We start from the raw sequence: 18,919 nt of genomic DNA, 5'->3' as shown, positions 1-18,919 counted from the left end.
TCCCTTAAAGAATGGGGCAGGACAGGGCCGGCAGAGAGAGCCCAGGACTGCCCCACGTCCCTCCCACTCTCCAGAGGCTGGTGGGATTCCACAATTGACTTTATTCAGATTAATTTCATTTTTTACCTGTTTTCAGTTTTGAGTGAATAGTCATTAACTACAAAGGAAATATGTAACTAATTGCAGATTTTTCATTGACAGGTTATTTTTATTGCATATTATTATTAATTGTTCACAAAATCATCCTCCCCGACACATTGATTTCACTGCTGCTGTGCTAGCCCACTGATGGAGAGATGTAGTGGATTTTCGGCAATGTTTTGTTTGACCTCCCCGGGGACTGGCTGACCTAGAATCAATTATGGAGGTGTTCAGAGTGAACCTGAATGTCTATTCTGATACTTGAGGTGAAATCTTTAACCAATCAAGAAAACTAAGGTACATAGGTTGACTATTACCTTGTCCACAAAGCTGTATCACTTTAGGGACAGATTTTTAAATGATGTCTTAGTCACAGGAGGCACTTTTTGATTGGATGTTTAAACCATCGATAGGAAATATTCATATTGTTTGACCATATATGTTCATTTTTTCTTCATATTTTGAATAAATCCTGCCTCTCTCCACAGGTCATAGCGGCTGCGAAGGAAGGGTTCACAGCAGTTGGTTATGAATTAAACCCATGGCTAGTTTGGTACTCCAGATACCGTGCTTGGCGAGAAGGTGTGCATGGTTCTGCCAAATTTTATATTTCGGATTTGTGGAAGGTATGTAAGGCAGGGAATGGCCCTAGAGAAATCCAAGGGAAATTTTATTATTCAAAATTAGTATGACTGAGAACTGAAAAACATATTAAAAGAAAAATAATTAAAATCCAAGTGAATATTCTGGCATAATGAAATGTGTAAAATTGATACATTTTACAAATAGTCTCCTTTAGAGAGAAGCTTAAAGTTTTTATGTATAGGTCTTGTGAATTCCAAGAATTTATTTACTAAATTAGTATGTTCTAATTTCTGTTTCTTACAAAATAATGAGATTTTTCATCTCATTTGGAAATTCTATAAATTATTATTGATAAATATTAGACATTTCCATTTGTGTGCCTGTGTGTGTGTGTGTATGCATATTCATATATTTAGAGAGACACAGAGATGGGTGCTAGAGAGTCATGCTGTCATGGTTATTTCTTATCCTCATAAAGTATAAGATACTTCCAACTTTATTTGTACTCTAAAGACTCTAAAAATGCCCTGTAATTTTGCTTTAGGAATGTTCCATAAAATGCTTTTTCTTAAATAAGAATTTTCCATTGTAATATTGTCATCAGTAGTTTACAAAAATTCGCTTGAGTTTTGCTTGCATTGTTTTTTTATGCCATATGTGCATAAACGATCTCTCTATAGAGTAAATAAGACTTTTATTGGGCAATAGGAATTTTAACTGGCAAAGCACATTTCCCCCCAGTTTTTCAACTAAAGACCATTTTTTGCACTTTTTTTACATAGTATTTTAGAGAAGAGGAGGGGGACTCAAATTTTAAGGATGGTTCAACAACAACAAAAAAACCCCAGATGGTTCTGAAGTCTCTCGTGTTCTGGTGTGGTTGGTTTGGTGTAGAGTGGACTGGTGCAGGAACATGTGGCCCCGGTGCCACCAGCTGGTCACAGTGGGGTCACAGTGTGGTCACTAGCTGTCTGACACATGACCACTGGGGCACGCCATGCATGGAGTCGCCCTGAGGATGAGATGGGATGACTTACAGGGAAGCGTTTGGAAAAATGTAATGGATTGAATTAAAATGAATGAGAGCATGAACGTATTATTCTTTTCCTTGTGAAATCTTAAGGAGGGCCGCTCTTTTTAGGAGTTGGTCAAAACCCACCATTTGGTAAAACGGAAAACTGCTACCCATTTCTGTGAAACAAGTTAAGCTTAACATTTGGCTTTTTGCATTTAATCTACCGATTGTTTTCCCACCTTGTTCAGGTTACTTTTTCGCAGTACTCGAACGTTGTTATTTTCGGTGTGCCTCAGATGGTGAGTACGCACTCTTCTGCTCTCTCTTTGGGGTTAGATGATGTTGAAGGCCCTTCCAGCCGCAACACCACCACTCACCCGTGTGATGGTGATGGCCTCCCAGAGATTTTAGGGAACACTGGATTTCAGTTCATTGATTTAATAAAATAATTCAGAGTCTTAGAAGTTTAATCATTAAAGACTCAGTCATACTTTTAAACTTTGGCTTCAGATGAAATTCTCAATGATTTACCTAAGCCTTAAGCATTCCAGTTTGGAAGCTGCTTTGTGAGGTCCCCGTGCCTAATGTAGTTTGCAGTTTTCACAGCCACTCACTTCCACTTGGCTGAAGTCACTCTGGAAAGTTAATGGGATGTTCCCGCTGAATTGATCATTCCTCCCATTTGGCAGGAAGATAATTTTCTGGGTGGATGAGCCTTGAGTAGTTTCAGTTTACCTCAGTTTACTGATTTGCTAAAGAATGGCATATTGAACTTTGATTATATACTTTCAAAAGTGAAAATGCCACAATATTGCACTGAAAATGGCCCTCCTTAGCCTTTGGAAAGATGGTCATGGTGGGAAGCTTTTACTGCATTGCTGATGCACAGACCATGGAAGGAAATCCCTTTTCACTTTTCAAAGTCTATCATTGTAGCCATAATAAAATTGGCAGAATTGGATGTTTGCTAAAATGCCGCAATATAGCTGATAGGGTTTTAATTTTTTAAAAAGACAATTTACTTTTTTTTGTTTTTTTATTAATACCTGCATTTTTGTATAAGACATTTCAGTGCTTGAGAAATGTATTTCTACTACTGAGACCTTCAGTATAATGCCATATTCTTTAATTTTAAAATATAATTTAGAAATGCTTTTGTAAAATACTCTTTTTTTTTTGAGCCAGGGTCTTGCTCTGTTGCCCAGGCTGGAGTGCAGTGGCATGATCTCGGTTCACTGCAACCTCTACCTCCCTGGTTCAAGCAATTCTCCTACATCAGCCTGCTGAGTAGCTGGGACTACAGGCACTTGCCACCATGCCGAGCTAATTTTTTTATTTTTAGTAGAGGTGGGGTTTTGCCATGTTGGCCAGGCTGGTCTTGAATTCCTGACCTCAAGTGATCTGCCTGCCTCGGCCTCCCAAAGTACTAGGATTACAGGTGTGAGCCGTTGTGCCCAGTCTTGTAAAATATTCTTGAAATTGACAGTATCCTGTACATTTATAATTCTCATTATGCCTAAAATTAAGAGCAAACTTTGGTATCCAGCCTTTTCTTATAGAAGTGAAATGAGGTAGAAGGGCACACTCCCTGGTCATTTTTAAGAAAACTGATTGGGATCATAGATTGATATGTAATTTTTGATGGTGATTTATGACCTGTGGTGTTTGGACTTTACTTCCAAAATAGAATGTGTTCGCTTTTTGGAGACAAGTAACTTTAATTTGAATCCGTGCTTTATAAAGATAGAATGTTAGCATTTACTGGAAATTCCGTGCTGTGTGGAGAGGCAGGAGGATGAAACCAGGGTTACTTGTCCCAGCGGGGGGCAGCAGTGGCCTTTGGTAGTCACGGTCACTCCAGGACCTGTGGAGCCGACTCCGAGTGCTTCTTACCATGTTTGAAGTAGACTGACTCACTTTTTGCAGCTGTTCAGTCAGGGGAAATAAGAGTCTTATTATTTATGAATACTTTTGTGATTAATGTCCATTCTTCTGTATGTAGCGGAATCTGAAATAAGGAACATGTAGCATTTCACTATTCCCAAGGAAAAAGGGGAGCAGCTGAAAGACACAAAGTGTCCACGTTCCCTGTCATCACAGAGATTTGGCCAGCTCGCCGGCTCCATGCTGGTGGGTCGGTCAGGGGTGCGGAGGCCGGGATGACTTCTGTTGGTTTGGAAGGGGGAGTTTTGTGTGTGGAGGGCCCCACTTTCAACCTTCATTAAGCTGTGTCTCAGCAGAGGCCGTGAGGGGGTGGGGCGTGTGCTGTGCCAGGGAACCATGGCCAGCTGCGGCTGGGTGACTCCACAAAGCCAGCGTGCCATGAGATGTTCCCATGGCAGCTGATGCCCAGGTAGATACTCAGAGAGCCAGGGGAGCCTTGGGGAGATCCAGAGCCAGGAATCCCTGGGGCCATAAACCCTCACCCCTGTTTCTGATACCAGACTGATGATCCCTAACAGCTCTGTGTAGTTGTAGCTCAAAATCAGAGGTGCTGTAGCAGTTCCACACAAGTATGTATCTAACTGAAAAGGAGCAGGAATCCCATTTGGATCTGGTCAAGCCAGTCCTGGGGTTGTAAACATCCACGTTTAACATGAGCTTATGCACCAAGAGCATCTTTTCAAAGGGCAGAGCAGATCAATCTTGTTCTCGTGAAAACCCGTCTGTGACTTCTTGCTGTTTTTAGGGATAAGGCCCAAATACTGTGGCCCTGAGGCTGGCGTGCAGTGGCCCTCGCTCCCTTCCAGCTTCCCTTGGGCCATGCTGCCCTCAGCTGTCTGTACCAGTCCTCCATCCTCTTGGCCCCCTGGACCTCACCATTGCTGCTCTTCCCAGAGCCTGGGGCTGTGCCCTTCCCTCTGACTGTGGTCCCGCTGGCTCTGGACTTTGTTGGTGAATAGCACTGACCACTTATGGGCCAGCTGTCTTTTCCTCTGCAAGGCAGTTTTGTTTTGTTTTGTTTTGAGACAGCAGAGTCTCGCTCTGTCGCCTAGGCTTGAGTGCAGTGGCGCATCTCAGCTCACTGCAAGCTCCACCTCCCAGGTTCACGCCATTCTCCTGCCTTCGCCTCCTGAGTAACTGGGACTACAGGCGCGTGCCACCACGCCCAACTAATGTTTTGTATTTTTTTAGTAGAGACGGGGTTTCTCCATGTTAGCCAGGATGGTCTCCATCTCCTGACCTCATGATCCACCCACCTCAGCCTCCCAAAGTACTGGGATTACAGGCGTGAGCCACCGCGCCTGGCCTCTGCAAGGCAGTCCTTGATGCCAGTGAGGCGAGCTCCAGTGGCCTGCTTTGCACTCACATAGTATCTTGTTGCCCTGTCCTTAGACGGTTTATTGCGCATTTCTTTGTCTGAAGGCTTTGACAGTGCTTGCTGTGTGCACTGCACCATCAGCTCAGGGGTAGGGAGCAGGCCTGTCCTCTTCTAGCTGGCCCAGGCCTCCAGCACTGCAGCACTGGCACAGGCATTGCTTGGTAAACGGTTGTTGAATGAATGAATGTGGTCTGAGTGTAACCAGTATTTATACTTTTCCCAGAAAGCTATCTACTTTCATAACTTCAAAGAATGACTAATTTAATTTTAGTTACAAATTCTGTTATGAATTTTTTTTCTTTTTTTTTTGAGACAGAGTCTCGCTCTGTTGCCCAGGCTGTAGTGCTATCATGTGTGATCTTGGCTTACTGCAGCCCCAGCCTCCTGGACTCAAGCGATCACCTGTCTCAGCCTGCCAAGTCACTGGGAATACAGGCGTGTGCCACCATGTCCGGCTATTTGTTTTAGTTTTTGTAGGGACGGAGTCTCGCTATGTTGCCCAGGCTGGTCTCGAACTCCTGGGCTCAAGCATTCCTCCTGCTACAGACTCCCAAAGTGTTGGGATTACAGGCATGAACCACCTTGCTTGGCTTTTATGAATTGATGAACAAAAATATTATTATGTTCTAATAAAGAAAAATAACTCATAGCTGAATAACTTTTTCTTCCTTCCTTCCTTCGTTCATTTGACAAGCGTGGCCACTATAGCAAGCCCTGTTCTAATCACTTGGAATATTTCAGTGAGTATGAGAGAAAACACGCCTGCCCCAGGTGCTCATATGCTAGTGGGGAGAGCAGATACTACATGAGACGCCTATAGAAGATGCATCATACAGCAGAAGCAAAAGTGCTGTGGAGCAAAGCAAAGCAAGGGCGGGATGGGGCAGGGACAGGATCCCTGCAAAGGTGACCTTTGAGGTTAGGGAGGGGCCTTGCAGGGAAAAGCGCCTCGGACAGGGTGGGGGGCAGTATGGCGAGCAGGCAGGTGTGGCATGAGTGTGTGTGGAGAGGTCAGAGAGGAAGCAGGATGGGAAGGACACCAGCCCTTGGAAGGACAGAAGCCTTGAGGGAGCAGAGAGGAATACGTGCAGGGCTGACTGGGCTGGAGAAGGGTCACAGGCTGCCATGTGGAGGCAGGGGTGGGTACAAGCTGGGAGACAGGTTAGAAACTCTTGCAGATGTCCAGGCCATGGAGTAACTGGTGAGAAGCCTCAAATTCTGTGCATTGTGAGGATAGAATCCACAGTACTAGCTGGCAGATCTAACATGGGGAGAGAGACAAAGGTGGGGTCACAGGTAGCCCCAGGGTGTTGGCCCAAGTTACTGGAAGTTTGGAGTTGCCTTGGGAAGTGGAAGCTTGTGTCTAGCACCTTAGACCACTGGGCCATCCTGCCACACGCTTGGGGTTGCCTTGAACTATGCTGGGGAAGGTGCAAGCGGAGCTGGCTGGGAAAGTCAGCATGTGCATGTGATGTTTGGGTGTGCATGACATCAGGCTGGCAGTGGTGGGTGAGAAGGAGTCTGGGGTTCGGGCCAGAGAACGGGCTGGAGATGTACGTTTGTTGGGTATCAGCACAGATGAAGCCTGGGAGTAGCTGAGATTCCCTGGGGAGCACGAGGATGAGCTGTTGAAGACCTGAGCTCTGGACCCTGGCATTAGAGGTCTGGGAAATGAGGGGCAACCAGTAGGACTCGGAGAGGGGAGCTTGGGGAGGAGGAAGTGCCAGGAGTGAGTTACCCTGGTGGTCCAGTGAAACCGGGGTTCCTAGGAGGCGGGGTGTGTGTGTATGGCAGGGCTAGGTTATCTTATACCTTTGAGAATTATGTTTAAAGTTTTGTAGATGTAATTGGGATGAGTTCATGTCACTTTGAAGCCTATAATTGTAGGAATAATTTTGAATTCCATTAGGCAGACATGACACATCACGGCTTCTCTTTGTGTATGATATCAAGCACCAGATTCGTTGCATATTTATGTGTAATTTAGTCAGTTAATTTCTTATGATGGAAATAGCTCCTTTCATTTTTAGGTTTATCTTGACTTAGCATATGACAATCATTTGGAAATAAAAGAAACTATAAAAGAGGAAAGAATAATAGCATCATGAATAAGTTTACAATTATCTTTTTTATGAACAAAATTACCATAAGAAATCTCTGATATTTTGGAAAAACAGATTGTTTCATTCTTTGCTTATTTAATTTTTCCCTCAAGGAACAAAACTTTTTTTTTTAATCCTATACTGGCTGTTGAAAGAATAGAAATTCCTCCATCCTTAATGGAATTTATTCTGTATTATCTTGGCATTGATTCTGATGAAGAATTAGAATCTGGCTCATTCCAGCCATAGGTCGTGTAGAAGAGTTTTTCTAAGCACTTGTATAAGATTTAGGTCAGGACTAAAACCATCATAGAAGCCCTATCAATTTCATCTGATTTAATCTGTTTATTTTTAGAGGAGTAATTTTTGCCTAGATCTTGTTTTCTAAATATCACTTCTCACTAAGAGGAATCAGGAATCTTTGAGAAAAAGGCTGAATCAGGGCTGTGGAAGGAAGATACAAAAGCCAGGAACATTTTATTGAGCCAGAATGTAAGGAAGTGCTCACAGTATTTGATAACAGCATGTCCAAAGGACAGAGAAGCCAGTGGCAAGAGCCTCCCAGTAGCCAAATTAGGACAATTCAAGCATTCGGATACACAAGGACAGTAATGGATTATAACCCTATCAAGTGAAATAAGAATATAGGTGTTTGTCCTTACAGCAGCAGATTGGTAGATAAGGAGAGAGAGAGGCAGAGCAGGTGAGGGGAAAGCCCTTCCTTATGGTAGAGTGCCAACTGTACATCGAGAAGAAAGGACAGAATTAGCAGATTGATGCAGGCCAGAATTGTCTGTGAGTGCTCTTCAAGTGTGGGGACTGTCTGATGAGTAACAGGATTCACATCAACCCAAAGCATCTCCTCACAAACTACTCATTGTAAAAGGAAAAATAGCTCCTGGCTAACACGGTGAAACCCCGTCTCTACTAAAATATACAAAAAATTAGCCGGGCGAGATGGCGGGCGCCTGTAGTCCCAGCTACTCGGGAGGCTGAGGCAAGAGAATGGCGTAAACCCGGGAGGCGGAGCTTGCAGTGAGCTGAGATCCGGCCACTGCACTCCAGCCTGGGCGACAGAGCGAGACTCGGTCTCAAAAAAAAAAAATAAATAAAAAAAAATAAAACTACTGCTTCTTATAATTGCTGCCACATCTTGATTTTATTGAGAAAACTATAAATCTATGATAGACATCTGCTAAAAATGGCACATTTTATAATTAATACTAGAAGATGTTCTTACAACTGCTGTCAGTGTGTCTTCTGTATTTTAGTGGATTGTTTGTTCATGTGTTTGTGTCCCAGAGTGCTCTTTTTAACAAGTAGTAATTTTTGCTCAGGTATTTTCAGGACTCTTAAGTACAGAAGAAATTTTGAAATTATTTCCTCTGACTCACTGCTCACTAAAATAATAGCTGTTACTCCCTACAGATGCTGCAGTTGGAGAAGAAACTTGAACTTGAACTTGACGATGATGCACGAGTCATTGCTTGCCGGTTTCCTTTCCCACACTGGACTCCAGACCATGTCACTGGGGAGGGGATAGACACAGTATGGGCATATGACGCGAGCACGTTTAGAGGCCATGAAAAGAGGCACTGAACATCGATGCATTTCCAGCCGCCCATTCAAGCATAAACTTTACTGAGAGTGCTTTTCTGAAATGTTGTAGTCTTCCCCGATCTTGTAGAGAGTTACAGCTGTGTCCTTAGACAGAAGCGTAATTGTCTAGTTTGGAATGAGAAATTACTATTACTTTCCTTAACTGTTGGAGAAAACAAACAGAAGAAAAATAGGTAGATTTAAAATCTGCTTTTGGCCGGGCACGGTGGCTCAAGCCTGTAATCCCAGCACTTTGGGAGGCCGAGACGGGCGGATCACGAGGTCAGGAGATCGAGACCATCCTGGCTAACACTGTGAAACCCCGTCTCTACTAAAAATACAAAAACTAGCCGGGCGAGGTGGCGGGCGCCTGTAGTCCCAGCTACTCGGGAGGCTGAGGCAGGAGAATGGCGTAAACCCGGGAGGCGGAGCTTGTAGTGAGCTGAGATCTGGCCACTGCACTCCAGTCCCGGCGACAGAGCGAGACTCCGCCTCAAAAAAAAAAAATAAATAAATAAAAAAAAATCTGCTTTTGATGCTATTTTCTTAAAAAATGTACTTACTGCCTTTTCATGCACCTGGATGCATAAAAAGATGACTAAGTGCTGGTTGTGGTTATGGGCAGGAAAGATACCAACAGCTCTTCACATCATAAACAATACGGCCTAATGCCTCAATAGGGAGAAATGAGTTTTAAAGACAGTGCAGACGTTCTTCACCGAGTGTGGTCAGGGTTTCCTGCTTTAACAGTGCTTGGATGGAACCCGGCGCTTGTCCCCTATCCCTGCCGGCCGCCTATAGTCAGCCCTCCATCACCTCTTCACCGTGCCCTCCGACCACCCCAAGGCCCCCCCTGCCGCTCCAGCGCCACCGCCTGTCCTTAGCCTCCGCTGTGACGACCGCGTCCACCTCGCAGGTGCGCCAGAACTACCACCAGGACTCAGAGGCCGCCATCAACCGCCACATCAACCTGGAGCTCTACGCTTCCTACGTTTACCTGTCCATGTCTTACTACTTTGACCGCGATGATGTGGCTTTGAAGAACTTTGCCAAATACTTTCTTCACCCATCTCATGAGGAAAGGGAACATGCCGAGAAACTGATGAAGCTGCAGAACCAACGAGGTGGCCGAATCTTCCTTCAGGATATCAAGAAACCAGACTATGACGACCGGGAGGGCGGGCTGAATGCGATGGAGTGGGCTTTACATTTGGAAAAAAATGTGAATCAGCCACTACTGGAAGTACACAAACTGGCCACTGACAAAAATGACCCCCATTTGTGTGACTTCATTGAGACACATTACCTGAATGAGCAGGTGAAAGCCATCAAAGAATTGGGTGACCGTGTGACCAACTTGCGCAAGATGGGAGCACCCGAATCCGACTTGGCAGAGTATCTCTTTGACAAGCACACCCTGGGAGACAGTGATGATGAAAGCTAAGCCTCAGGCTAATTTCCCTGTAGCCATGGGGTCACTTCCCTGGTCACCAAGGCAGTGCATGCCTGTTGGGGTTTCCTTTACCTTTTCTATAAGTTGTACCAAAACATCCACTTAAATTATTTGATTTGTACCATTCCTTCAAATAAAGAAATTTGGTACCCTCCCCCCGAAAAAAAGTGCATATTACCAAATGTTTGCAGTCTCCTATAACTTTGTTCATACTTAAGTTTTATCTCTTTCCTTTTTGTACTTCATGGCAAAATTAATTTTCTAAAGGATTCAGAGAGGCGTTTATATTTTATAACATTTATTAGAAATAATTTGTTCCACCACTAGATTACTGTATTTCATTGAATCTAAGCTGTATATATGTACATGTGTATACATGTATGTGTAAATGTATGCCCGACATGGGTTCACATTCCGATTTTGTCATCAGCAAGAGGCCTTGAACCTATGACTTACTGCCTCTGAGCCTTGGCTTTCTGTGTATCTTTGCCATTGGGATAATGGTATATGTAACAGCGGACTGGGTACCAATTTCTAAAACTCATGACACCTAGTCTTTGGTCCATAAATGGTGTTTGTTATTTTAGACACTGAGAAAAAGCTTATTCACAGAAGTTGCAGATTATTTCTGCTGGTCACTTTTTTATTTCTTGAGAGCTGCCACTTATTTAATATTTCTCATTTATGAGAAAAGACTTGATTGATTTAGATAAAAGATGAATTAACGAAAACCTTTGAATGTGAGTAGACAAGCTTCATATATCTGTAAAATGAATATTGAATGGTAGCTTGAGTCATTTGTGCTTATCACAGAGAAGAATTGAACTCCCAGTCATACACCTGTAACTGAAATACCAAACTGTTTTAATGGAGATGTAATGAAGTAAGATGGTCACATCTTTAACTAAACTTATAAAAATATGGTCAGTTTGATAATTTTCATTTAAATGAGAAACATCTGGGGACACATTCATTCATTCATTCATTCAACAAATATGTATTCAGTGTCTACTGTAGAAGAAGCTCTGAGATTCTGCAGTGAATAGACAGACACGCAAAGCCCCTGGCCTCATGGAATTCCTATTCTGGAAAGGAGAGACAAACAAATAAACGAGTGAATCTTAGTGTGTGTGGAGTTCTCTGAAAAATAAACAGTGTGATGGTGTAGAGAGCACCTGTGTGAGTCTGAGATGAGATGGGATGGGATGTTGTGGACATCAGCCAGGTTTTTGGCAGCTACCATCTGTCCCTTTTCCACTAGCTCCAGTTTCCTTATGAAGAATGAGTTCTTTCTGTAGCGTGTGGCTTTGGTGGGAGGGCAGCTCTTGCTCTGTGTCTCTCAGTTGCCTTCTGTTGTAGCCAGTCCTGTAACTGGTCTGGGCACACTCGGAGGGGGATCCATGGTAGCTCCTTGCCATGAAGATGTGGGTAGAGGAGGGTTTTGTGGGGCCTTGGAGGTGTTCAACATTTTCTAGAAGTGTTCCTGGTGGACTTATAGAGGCATTGATATGGTTTGGCTGTGTCCCTACCCAAATGTCATCTTGAATTCCCACATGTTGTGGGAAGGACCCGGTGAGAGGTAATTGAATTATGGGGGCAAGTCTTTCCCTTGCTGTTCTCGTGAAAGTGAGTAAGTCTCATGAGATCTGATGGTTATTGTAAGGGGGCATTTTCCTGCACAAGCTCTTTTTGCCTGCTACCATTCACATAAGATATTCTAGCCCCGTGGAACTTAAGTCCAATTAAACCTCTTTCTTTTGTAAATTGCCCAGTCTCAGGTATGTCTTTATCAGCAGCATGAAAACAGACTAATATAGTAAATTGGTGCCAGGAGTGGTATGTTACTGAAAAGATACCCGAAAATGTGGAAGCAACTTTGGAACTGGATAACAGACAGAGGTTCGAACAGTTTGAAGGGCTCAGAAGAAGACAGGAAAATATGGGAAAGTTTGGAACTTCCTTGAGACTTGTTGAATGGCTTTGACCAAAAGCCTGATAGCAATACGGACAATAAGGTCCAGGCTGAGGTGGTCTCAGATGGAGATGAGGAACTTGTTGGGAACTGGAGCAAAGGTGACTCTTGTTATGTTTTAGCAAAGAGACTGGTGACACTTTGCCTCTGCCCTAGAGACTTGTGGAACTTTGAACTTGAGAGAGATGATTGAGGGTATCTGGCAGAAGAAATTTCTAAGCAGCAAAGCATTGAAGAGGTGACTTGGATGCTGTTAGAGGCATTCAGTTTTATAAGGGAAGCAGAGCATAAAAGTTTGGAAAGTTTGCAGCATGACAATGTAATAGAAAAGAAAAACACATTTTCTGAGGGGAAACTGAAGCTGAATGCAGAAATTTGCATAAATAACAAAGAGCTGAATGTCAATCCCCAAGACGATGGGGAAAATGTCTCCAGGGCATGTCAGAGGTCTTCATGGCAGCCCCTCCCGTCACAGGCATGGAGGCCTATGAGAAAATGGTTTTGTGGTCCATGCCCAGGGTCACTGTGCTATGTGCAGTCTAGGGACTTGGTGCCCTGTGTCCCAGCCACTCCAGTCATGACTAAAAGGGGCCAAGGTAAAGCTTGGGCTGTTGCTTCAGAGGGTGGAAGCCCTAAGTCTTGGCAGCTTCTGTGTGGTGTTGAGCCTGTGGGTGCACAGAAGTCAAGAACTGAGGTTTGGGAACCTCCGCCTAGATTTCAGAAGATGTATGGAAATCCCTGGATGCCCAGGCAAAAGTTTACTTCAGGGACGGGGTGCTCATGGGCAGTGAGGACTGCTAGGATAGTGCGGAAGGGAAATGTCGGGTCAGAGCCCCCACACACAGTCCTTACTGGGGCACCGCCTAGTGGAGCTGTGAGAAGAGGGCCTACCCCAGAGTGGTAGATCCACTAAGAGCTTGCACTATGCACCTGGAAAAGCTACAGACACTCAACACCAGGCCATGAAAGCAGCCAGGAGGGAGACTATACTCTGCAAAGCCACAGGGGTGGAGCTGCCCAAGACCATGGGAACGCACCCTCTGCATCAGTGTGACCAGGATGTGAGACATGGAGTCAGAGGAGATCATTTTGGAGCTTTAAGATTTGCCGCTCTGCTGGATTTTGGACTTGCATGGGGCCTGTAGCGCGTTTGTTTTGGCCCATGTCTCACATTTGGAATGGCTTTATTTATCCAATGCCTGTACCCCCATTATATCTAGAAAGTTTCTAACTTGCTTTTGATTTTACAGGCTCACAGGTGGAAGGGATTGCCTTGTCTCGCATGAGACTTGCTTTTGATTTTATAGGCTCACAGGTGGAAGGGATTGCCTTGTCTCGCATGAGACTTGCTTTTGATTTTACAGGCTCACAGGTGGAAGGGATTGCCTTGTCTGGCATGAGACTTTGGATTGTGGACTTTTGAGCTAATGCTGAAATGAGATAAGACTGTGGAGGACTGTTGGGAAGGTATGATTGGTTTTGAAATGTGAGGATATGAGATTTGGGAGGGGCCAGGGATGGAATGATATGGTTTGACTGTGTCCCCACCCAAATCTCGTCTTGAATTCCCATGTGTTGTGGGAGGGACCTGGTGGGAGGTAATTGAATCATGGGGGCAGGTCTTTCCCATGCTGTTCTTATGACAGTCAGTCTGACGAGATCTGATGGTTATTGTAAGGGGGAGTTTCCTGCACAAGCTCTTTTGGCTGCCACTATCCACGTAAGATGTCACTTGTCCCTCCTTGCCTTGATTGTGAGTCTTCCCCTGCCATGTGGAACTGTAAGTCCAATTCAACCCCTTTATTTTGTAAATTACCCAGTCTCAGGTATATCTTTATCAGCAGCATGAAAACAGACTAATACAGGCATTAGGCTCTGTGCAGAGTTATTAATAACTTAGCGTATTTGGAGTATCTCCCTTAGTTTCACAAGAATTAGATGATGCTTGTCTCTCAACCTCAAACGGGCTGTTTTATGGAAGCGTTGTGATTTGGAGTCTGCAGGATCTTTAATTGCTTTTTGAAATTGTGGCTTGTTAAGTAAACTGTACAGTAAGGATTTTCCTGCAGTGGTTAGTGTGGCTTCTCTAACTGGCTGATTTCAATTTTTTATCAGTTATTAGATTAAGGACATCGATCAAATTTGTACATGACACGAATTAGAGAATGAGAGCTACTATGTTGGCTGTCAAAAGTAGGTTTTATAAATGCAGGTACAGATTGAAATCAGGGGCCAATGCTAACTCGATAAAATTGAAAACAAAAGAAGTATAGTTTAGGAGTGATATAGCCTAACAGGACCTGTGATAAGCAGAAATGGGGATTTCCATGAACACTTGGGCTGATGACTTAAGCAAACTCCCATCTGAATGCATCTTCCTCCAAAAGCATGACCCCCAGGAACGCAACCCTGTGTTTCCCAGGTGTCTCAGGCAGACTCCTCAGACCCTTGGTTAGTTCTGGTGTTCAGACTCTGTCAGATGCTTAGCTCCATTAAGTGCACATGAGATCAAGTTCAAAAGAGTTAAGAAATGAGACTTTCTTCCAGATACATTGTGTTCACCATTGCTGGGAGATAGTGTGCACAACATATATTGCAGCTCAACAGAATAGAAGAAATGCAAGGTTTTTGACATTTAAGCCATGCTGCTGGATTCCATTACCTGCCAAAGTACTTTTCCCGGTGGCCAAAGGTGTTGGAGACCTGACTGTGAAGAAATAAGTGTTCTGAAGTCCAGGAGCTTCCAAGCTTGTGCCGTTGCATTTATTTCTTAGCTTATTCCTGGCTGAGCACATTCTGGGAAAAACTTCATAGTCATTGCAGTGCATAATTCAGGAGTCTACGTAAGTCAACAAACAGAAGAACAAGAAGTACCCTTGGGGCCCTATGTGCCTTAGTGTGACCAGCCTTTCATTAAGGCACCTGAAGTCACCTGGACCATGGAGCTGTTCTCACCTGGCTGTGCGGTAACATGCAGGCCTCTGACCCAGCTCGCCTGTCCTGGAGTATGGACGCTAGGGGACCAGGAAGATGGTGTGCAGACCCTGCCTGCCTCTCTGTCTTGCTAGCAGAACCCTCCGTTTCTCAGGAGTCAGGATCGATGTGTTCAGGGAAGAGAGGCCCTATCAATTACCCAATTCCATTCTCCTTTGTCATGGGTGTTGGGGTGGGCTGTGGGCATGTGACCTGGTTCCTACCAATGAGATTTTAGGGGACGTCTGCTAGGAGCTATGGGAAAGGCTTTTGTTGCTAATAGAAGGAGTTACATGAGGAGCAAGCATCCTTCCCATTTTTGAACATGCTAGGTAAGACAGTAATGCCTGGAGCTTTAGCAGCCACTCTGTAACCATGTGGGGAAAAAGGAAGATGGAAGCCAAGATGCCAAGGCTGGTGGAGCAGACAGATGGAACGATCCTGAGTCTTGAGTATGCTGCTGAGCTGCTGCACTGACCCTGAGCCTCCTACTGCGAGATGTCTTGTTATGTGAAGTAATAAGCCCATGTTGTTATAAGTTGCTTTTACATGGATGTTGTGTTATTTGCACCCTACATCATCCTGAAGGAGGAAGGAGGCTTATAAGGCTGATCTGGGGCAAGGGGAACCGACAGTGTGCAGTGCAGGCTTGGTGAGGCTACTCTCTCCACCTGGAGAGGACTAGAGGACTGGAAGGTGTGTCCGGAGCATGTGAGGGATGGAGACTTCCCAGGGGCAGGGAGCCCCACTCACAGAGTAGCTCCTAGGAGTGGTGTGGGGGGGAACTCTACCTAGTCAAGAGGCTGTGCGTTTGGACCAGACTTGCCAGGTGATCAGACAGCTCCTGAGGAATACCAGTCCCCGCCGGAGGGCGTCCTGTTCTTAGGGGTATGGGCGAGCCACAGCATAGCCTCAGCCGTGTCCTCACACCACAAGGAGCTTTATAGGGGAAGAGACTACTTCTCAGGATTAGAAAGGAATTAGGGAAACCAAGGTCACTTTCCGACTGCTGTTCTTGGCAGATAGGGTTGCCAAGTATAGGAGCTGGTAACTTAGAAGAGCCACCCCCAGTCCAAAGCCCTGTCACTGTCCACGCTGCTCCCAGCTCTAGCCATCATCTCCTTAGTCCTCATTAGGAACGATGTGGAGGGAGCTGTACTTCCAAAGGATTCTCCAGTGGGATGGCCGGGAAGAGGCCAACCATACCTCTAGCATGACAGTCCAGCTGGTTGACTAAACAGGCTCTAGAAACTCCACTGTCCCTGTACCCCCTATACTGGGGGTACAGTTGGCACCATCCCTCCATGGGGAGGTCTTCTTGGGCAGGGTCTCCTCTGAGCCTCCCCTTCCTGGTTCACAATGGGGGATGCCTTTGGTGTGGCCTGTCCCTAAACTAACAATGGTTTAGAATGGATGAGATAAAAAACTAGAAATAGAAAAAAGGAACAGAAGTCACACTGATCAACAGAAATACATTCTGGATGGTCAGTGCCTTGAAAACATATCCTAGGTGGCACAATTAAAGAGGCCATGAATGTTTACTCTGGATGAGAGGATGTTTGGAGGTAGCATGACAGATGTTTTCACATATTTGCAAGGTTGCCATACAGAAGAAAGGAAGGTAGTGGACACAACTGTGTACCAGAGGTTTCCATGCACTGTATACTCTTCTCCGCAGGGATGTAGCCCTGTCTTCCTTTTACGGAGTCTCGCTCTGTCTCCCAGGCTGGAGTGCAGTGGCTCGAGCTCGGCTCACTGCAACCTCCAGTCCTGGTTTCACACCATTCTCCTGCCTCAGCCTCCTAAGTAGCTGAGACTACAGGCGCCCGCCACCACGCCCGGCTAATTTTTTTTTTTTTTTGTATCTTTAGTAGAGATGGTGTTTCACCATGTTAGCCAGGATGGTCTTGATCTCCTGACCTTGTTATCCACCCGCCTCGGCCTCCCAAAGTGCTGGGATTACAGGCGTGAGCCAGTGTGCCTGGCCTTTTTTTTTTTTTTTCTTTTTAAACCAAGGATAGTTAACTTGCTCAGAGTCACAGCCAGACACGGGAGCACTGGATCTTTCTTATACTCAGTTGCTCCCCTGGAAGTAAACCTGTTCTGCTTGGCTTTGGGGAGCAAAGTAGGGTCATTGGGTGGATGTTGAAGGGACATGAAGTTTGAGCTCAGTTTAAGCTCAATACAAAGTACCGTCTTAACAAAGTCCTTAAAAGTTACAATGTGTTGCCTGTGGGCATAGTTCCTTCTTCCTGGAGATGCGGAGTGGAGGCTGGCCAACCACTTGGTGGGGATGTTGTAGAAGGGATCCATCCACAGGCAGGCACGGAGTCCTAAAATGACCCTGAACCACGAGGAGTTTTCCAGTCTGAGCAGGGCCACCCGAATCCTTTCGGCAGACCGCGTATTGCCTAACAAAGTAGCCAAAATATTGGCAAAGGTGATGGATGAAGATAAACGGTATCAGAATCCAGCCAGGAAATGTGGATGCTCAGAAGAGAAAGTTGGCGTCTGTCAGATCCCAGAGGATTTAGCTGGTGCTAACACAATGATGGTTACTCCATGCCAATTAGAACTGGGGGACTATTCTCGAAGCCCCTGGTGGGAATATGTCACTAGTGGTGTCTCATCCTCTTTTAAGTGACACTGCTTCATTGCCAAGGGAGCAGCCTTACGAGGACCAACACTTGCCCCTTCCCAGCCCTTTCCCAACAGGTGGGATCAGTGCTGGGCCTGTGAGCCAAAGCAAGCCAGGCCGTAGGCTGGCCAGCCAAGTGGCCGGCAGGAAGAGATGAGATGTCAGCTTCCTTGTTGAGAATTTAGGGAACAGAAAGATTGGGCACATAGAATTAAGGTCATGAGACTGAGGCCAGAGGAATGGCGATGGCTGTGAGAGAGATGGGAGAAGAATAGTCAGGCTTTTCTCTGAGTCCAGGGAGCAGGCCACTGTCCTGACGGGTAAGACCATGCCAGGGGCTCACTCCATCCACTGGCCAGTGGGGCCTTAGGCCCTGAGTTCTCTCAGAATGTCTCCGCCTGTCTCCTCATCTGATTACATTGAGTGTCATGTTCCTGGAAGAACTCCACTTATGAAATAAGTGATTTTATGATGAATGGAAATACCACTTGCCACGGCAATTATTAAACACAAAGAACTTATTATCCCCCAAAGAACATGCGGGTTATATATTTAAATAGAAAAATGTACATTTATATACATGTAAGAATAGCTGCATTTAAATAACACAATAAAGTTCCTGTGCTCAAATAGCAAACTTGAGTTATCTGGGACTCCTCTTAGGCAGAACACCTTATTCCTTCAGAATGAGGTGCTCCTGTAATAATGACACATTACGATTATATTGGAGTTGGAACACTTGTGACTCAATGGACTGATGCAAATTGAACATGAGCAGAAAGATCATATAACTTTTATAGGTGAGGGAAATTAGATGTCTTCTTTTTCTAATTTAATATTATGGTGTGAACATTATCCAGGAAGGATTGATAAAACAATAGTTCATTGATCACTAGGTTTAATTTGAAGCTGGAAGGGAGAAATCAAGTTAGTTTTCTTTTCTGTAATATTGTGGGATGAAAAAGTGGGCCACACAATTCTTTTAAAAAGAATCTAAATGTCAGAATAATTTCACAAAATGCACATGTATCCCACACTTGGTGGTACATGAAAGTGGCACGGTCTGATAGGGTTTGCTGTGAAATGGCTTTGTAGTGTTTCTTGTGTGGACTGTGAGAG

At 44.9% G+C, this 18,919-nt stretch overlaps 1 protein-coding gene and 1 pseudogene across 6 annotated transcripts in view; both read left to right on the top strand.

The window, feature by feature from the left end:
* The window catches only part of ATPSCKMT (ATP synthase c subunit lysine N-methyltransferase), a 90,657-nt gene that overhangs the window by 12,789 nt on the left and 58,949 nt on the right, over positions 1-18,919 (top strand). The window contains exons 3-5 of one of the 5 annotated variants that reach the window (XM_033178789.1): positions 630-767; positions 1,990-2,040; positions 13,554-13,729. In XM_033178789.1, coding sequence (XP_033034680.1) covers positions 630-767; positions 1,990-2,040; positions 13,554-13,589 — 225 coding nt within the window. In that variant the 3' untranslated portion in view covers positions 13,590-13,729. Of the gene's footprint in view, positions 1-629; positions 768-1,989; positions 2,041-8,577; positions 8,970-13,553; positions 13,730-18,919 lie in introns of those variants that run through there. The other 4 variants (XM_033178790.1, XM_033178787.1, XM_033178788.1 and 1 more) reach the window with 4 other exon arrangements.
* LOC117064745 lies at positions 9,292-11,147 on the top strand (annotated as a pseudogene). Its single transcript, XR_004429647.1, has one exon. The product of XR_004429647.1 is annotated as a ferritin heavy chain-like (transcript).

The sequence above is a fragment of the Trachypithecus francoisi genome, unplaced genomic scaffold (genome assembly GCF_009764315.1).
Source record: "Trachypithecus francoisi isolate TF-2019V2 unplaced genomic scaffold, Tfra_2.0 Lachesis_group2, whole genome shotgun sequence".
In the NCBI taxonomy this organism is placed as follows: domain Eukaryota; kingdom Metazoa; phylum Chordata; class Mammalia; order Primates; family Cercopithecidae; genus Trachypithecus; species Trachypithecus francoisi.
This window is presented reverse-complemented; position numbering and strand designations above follow the sequence as displayed.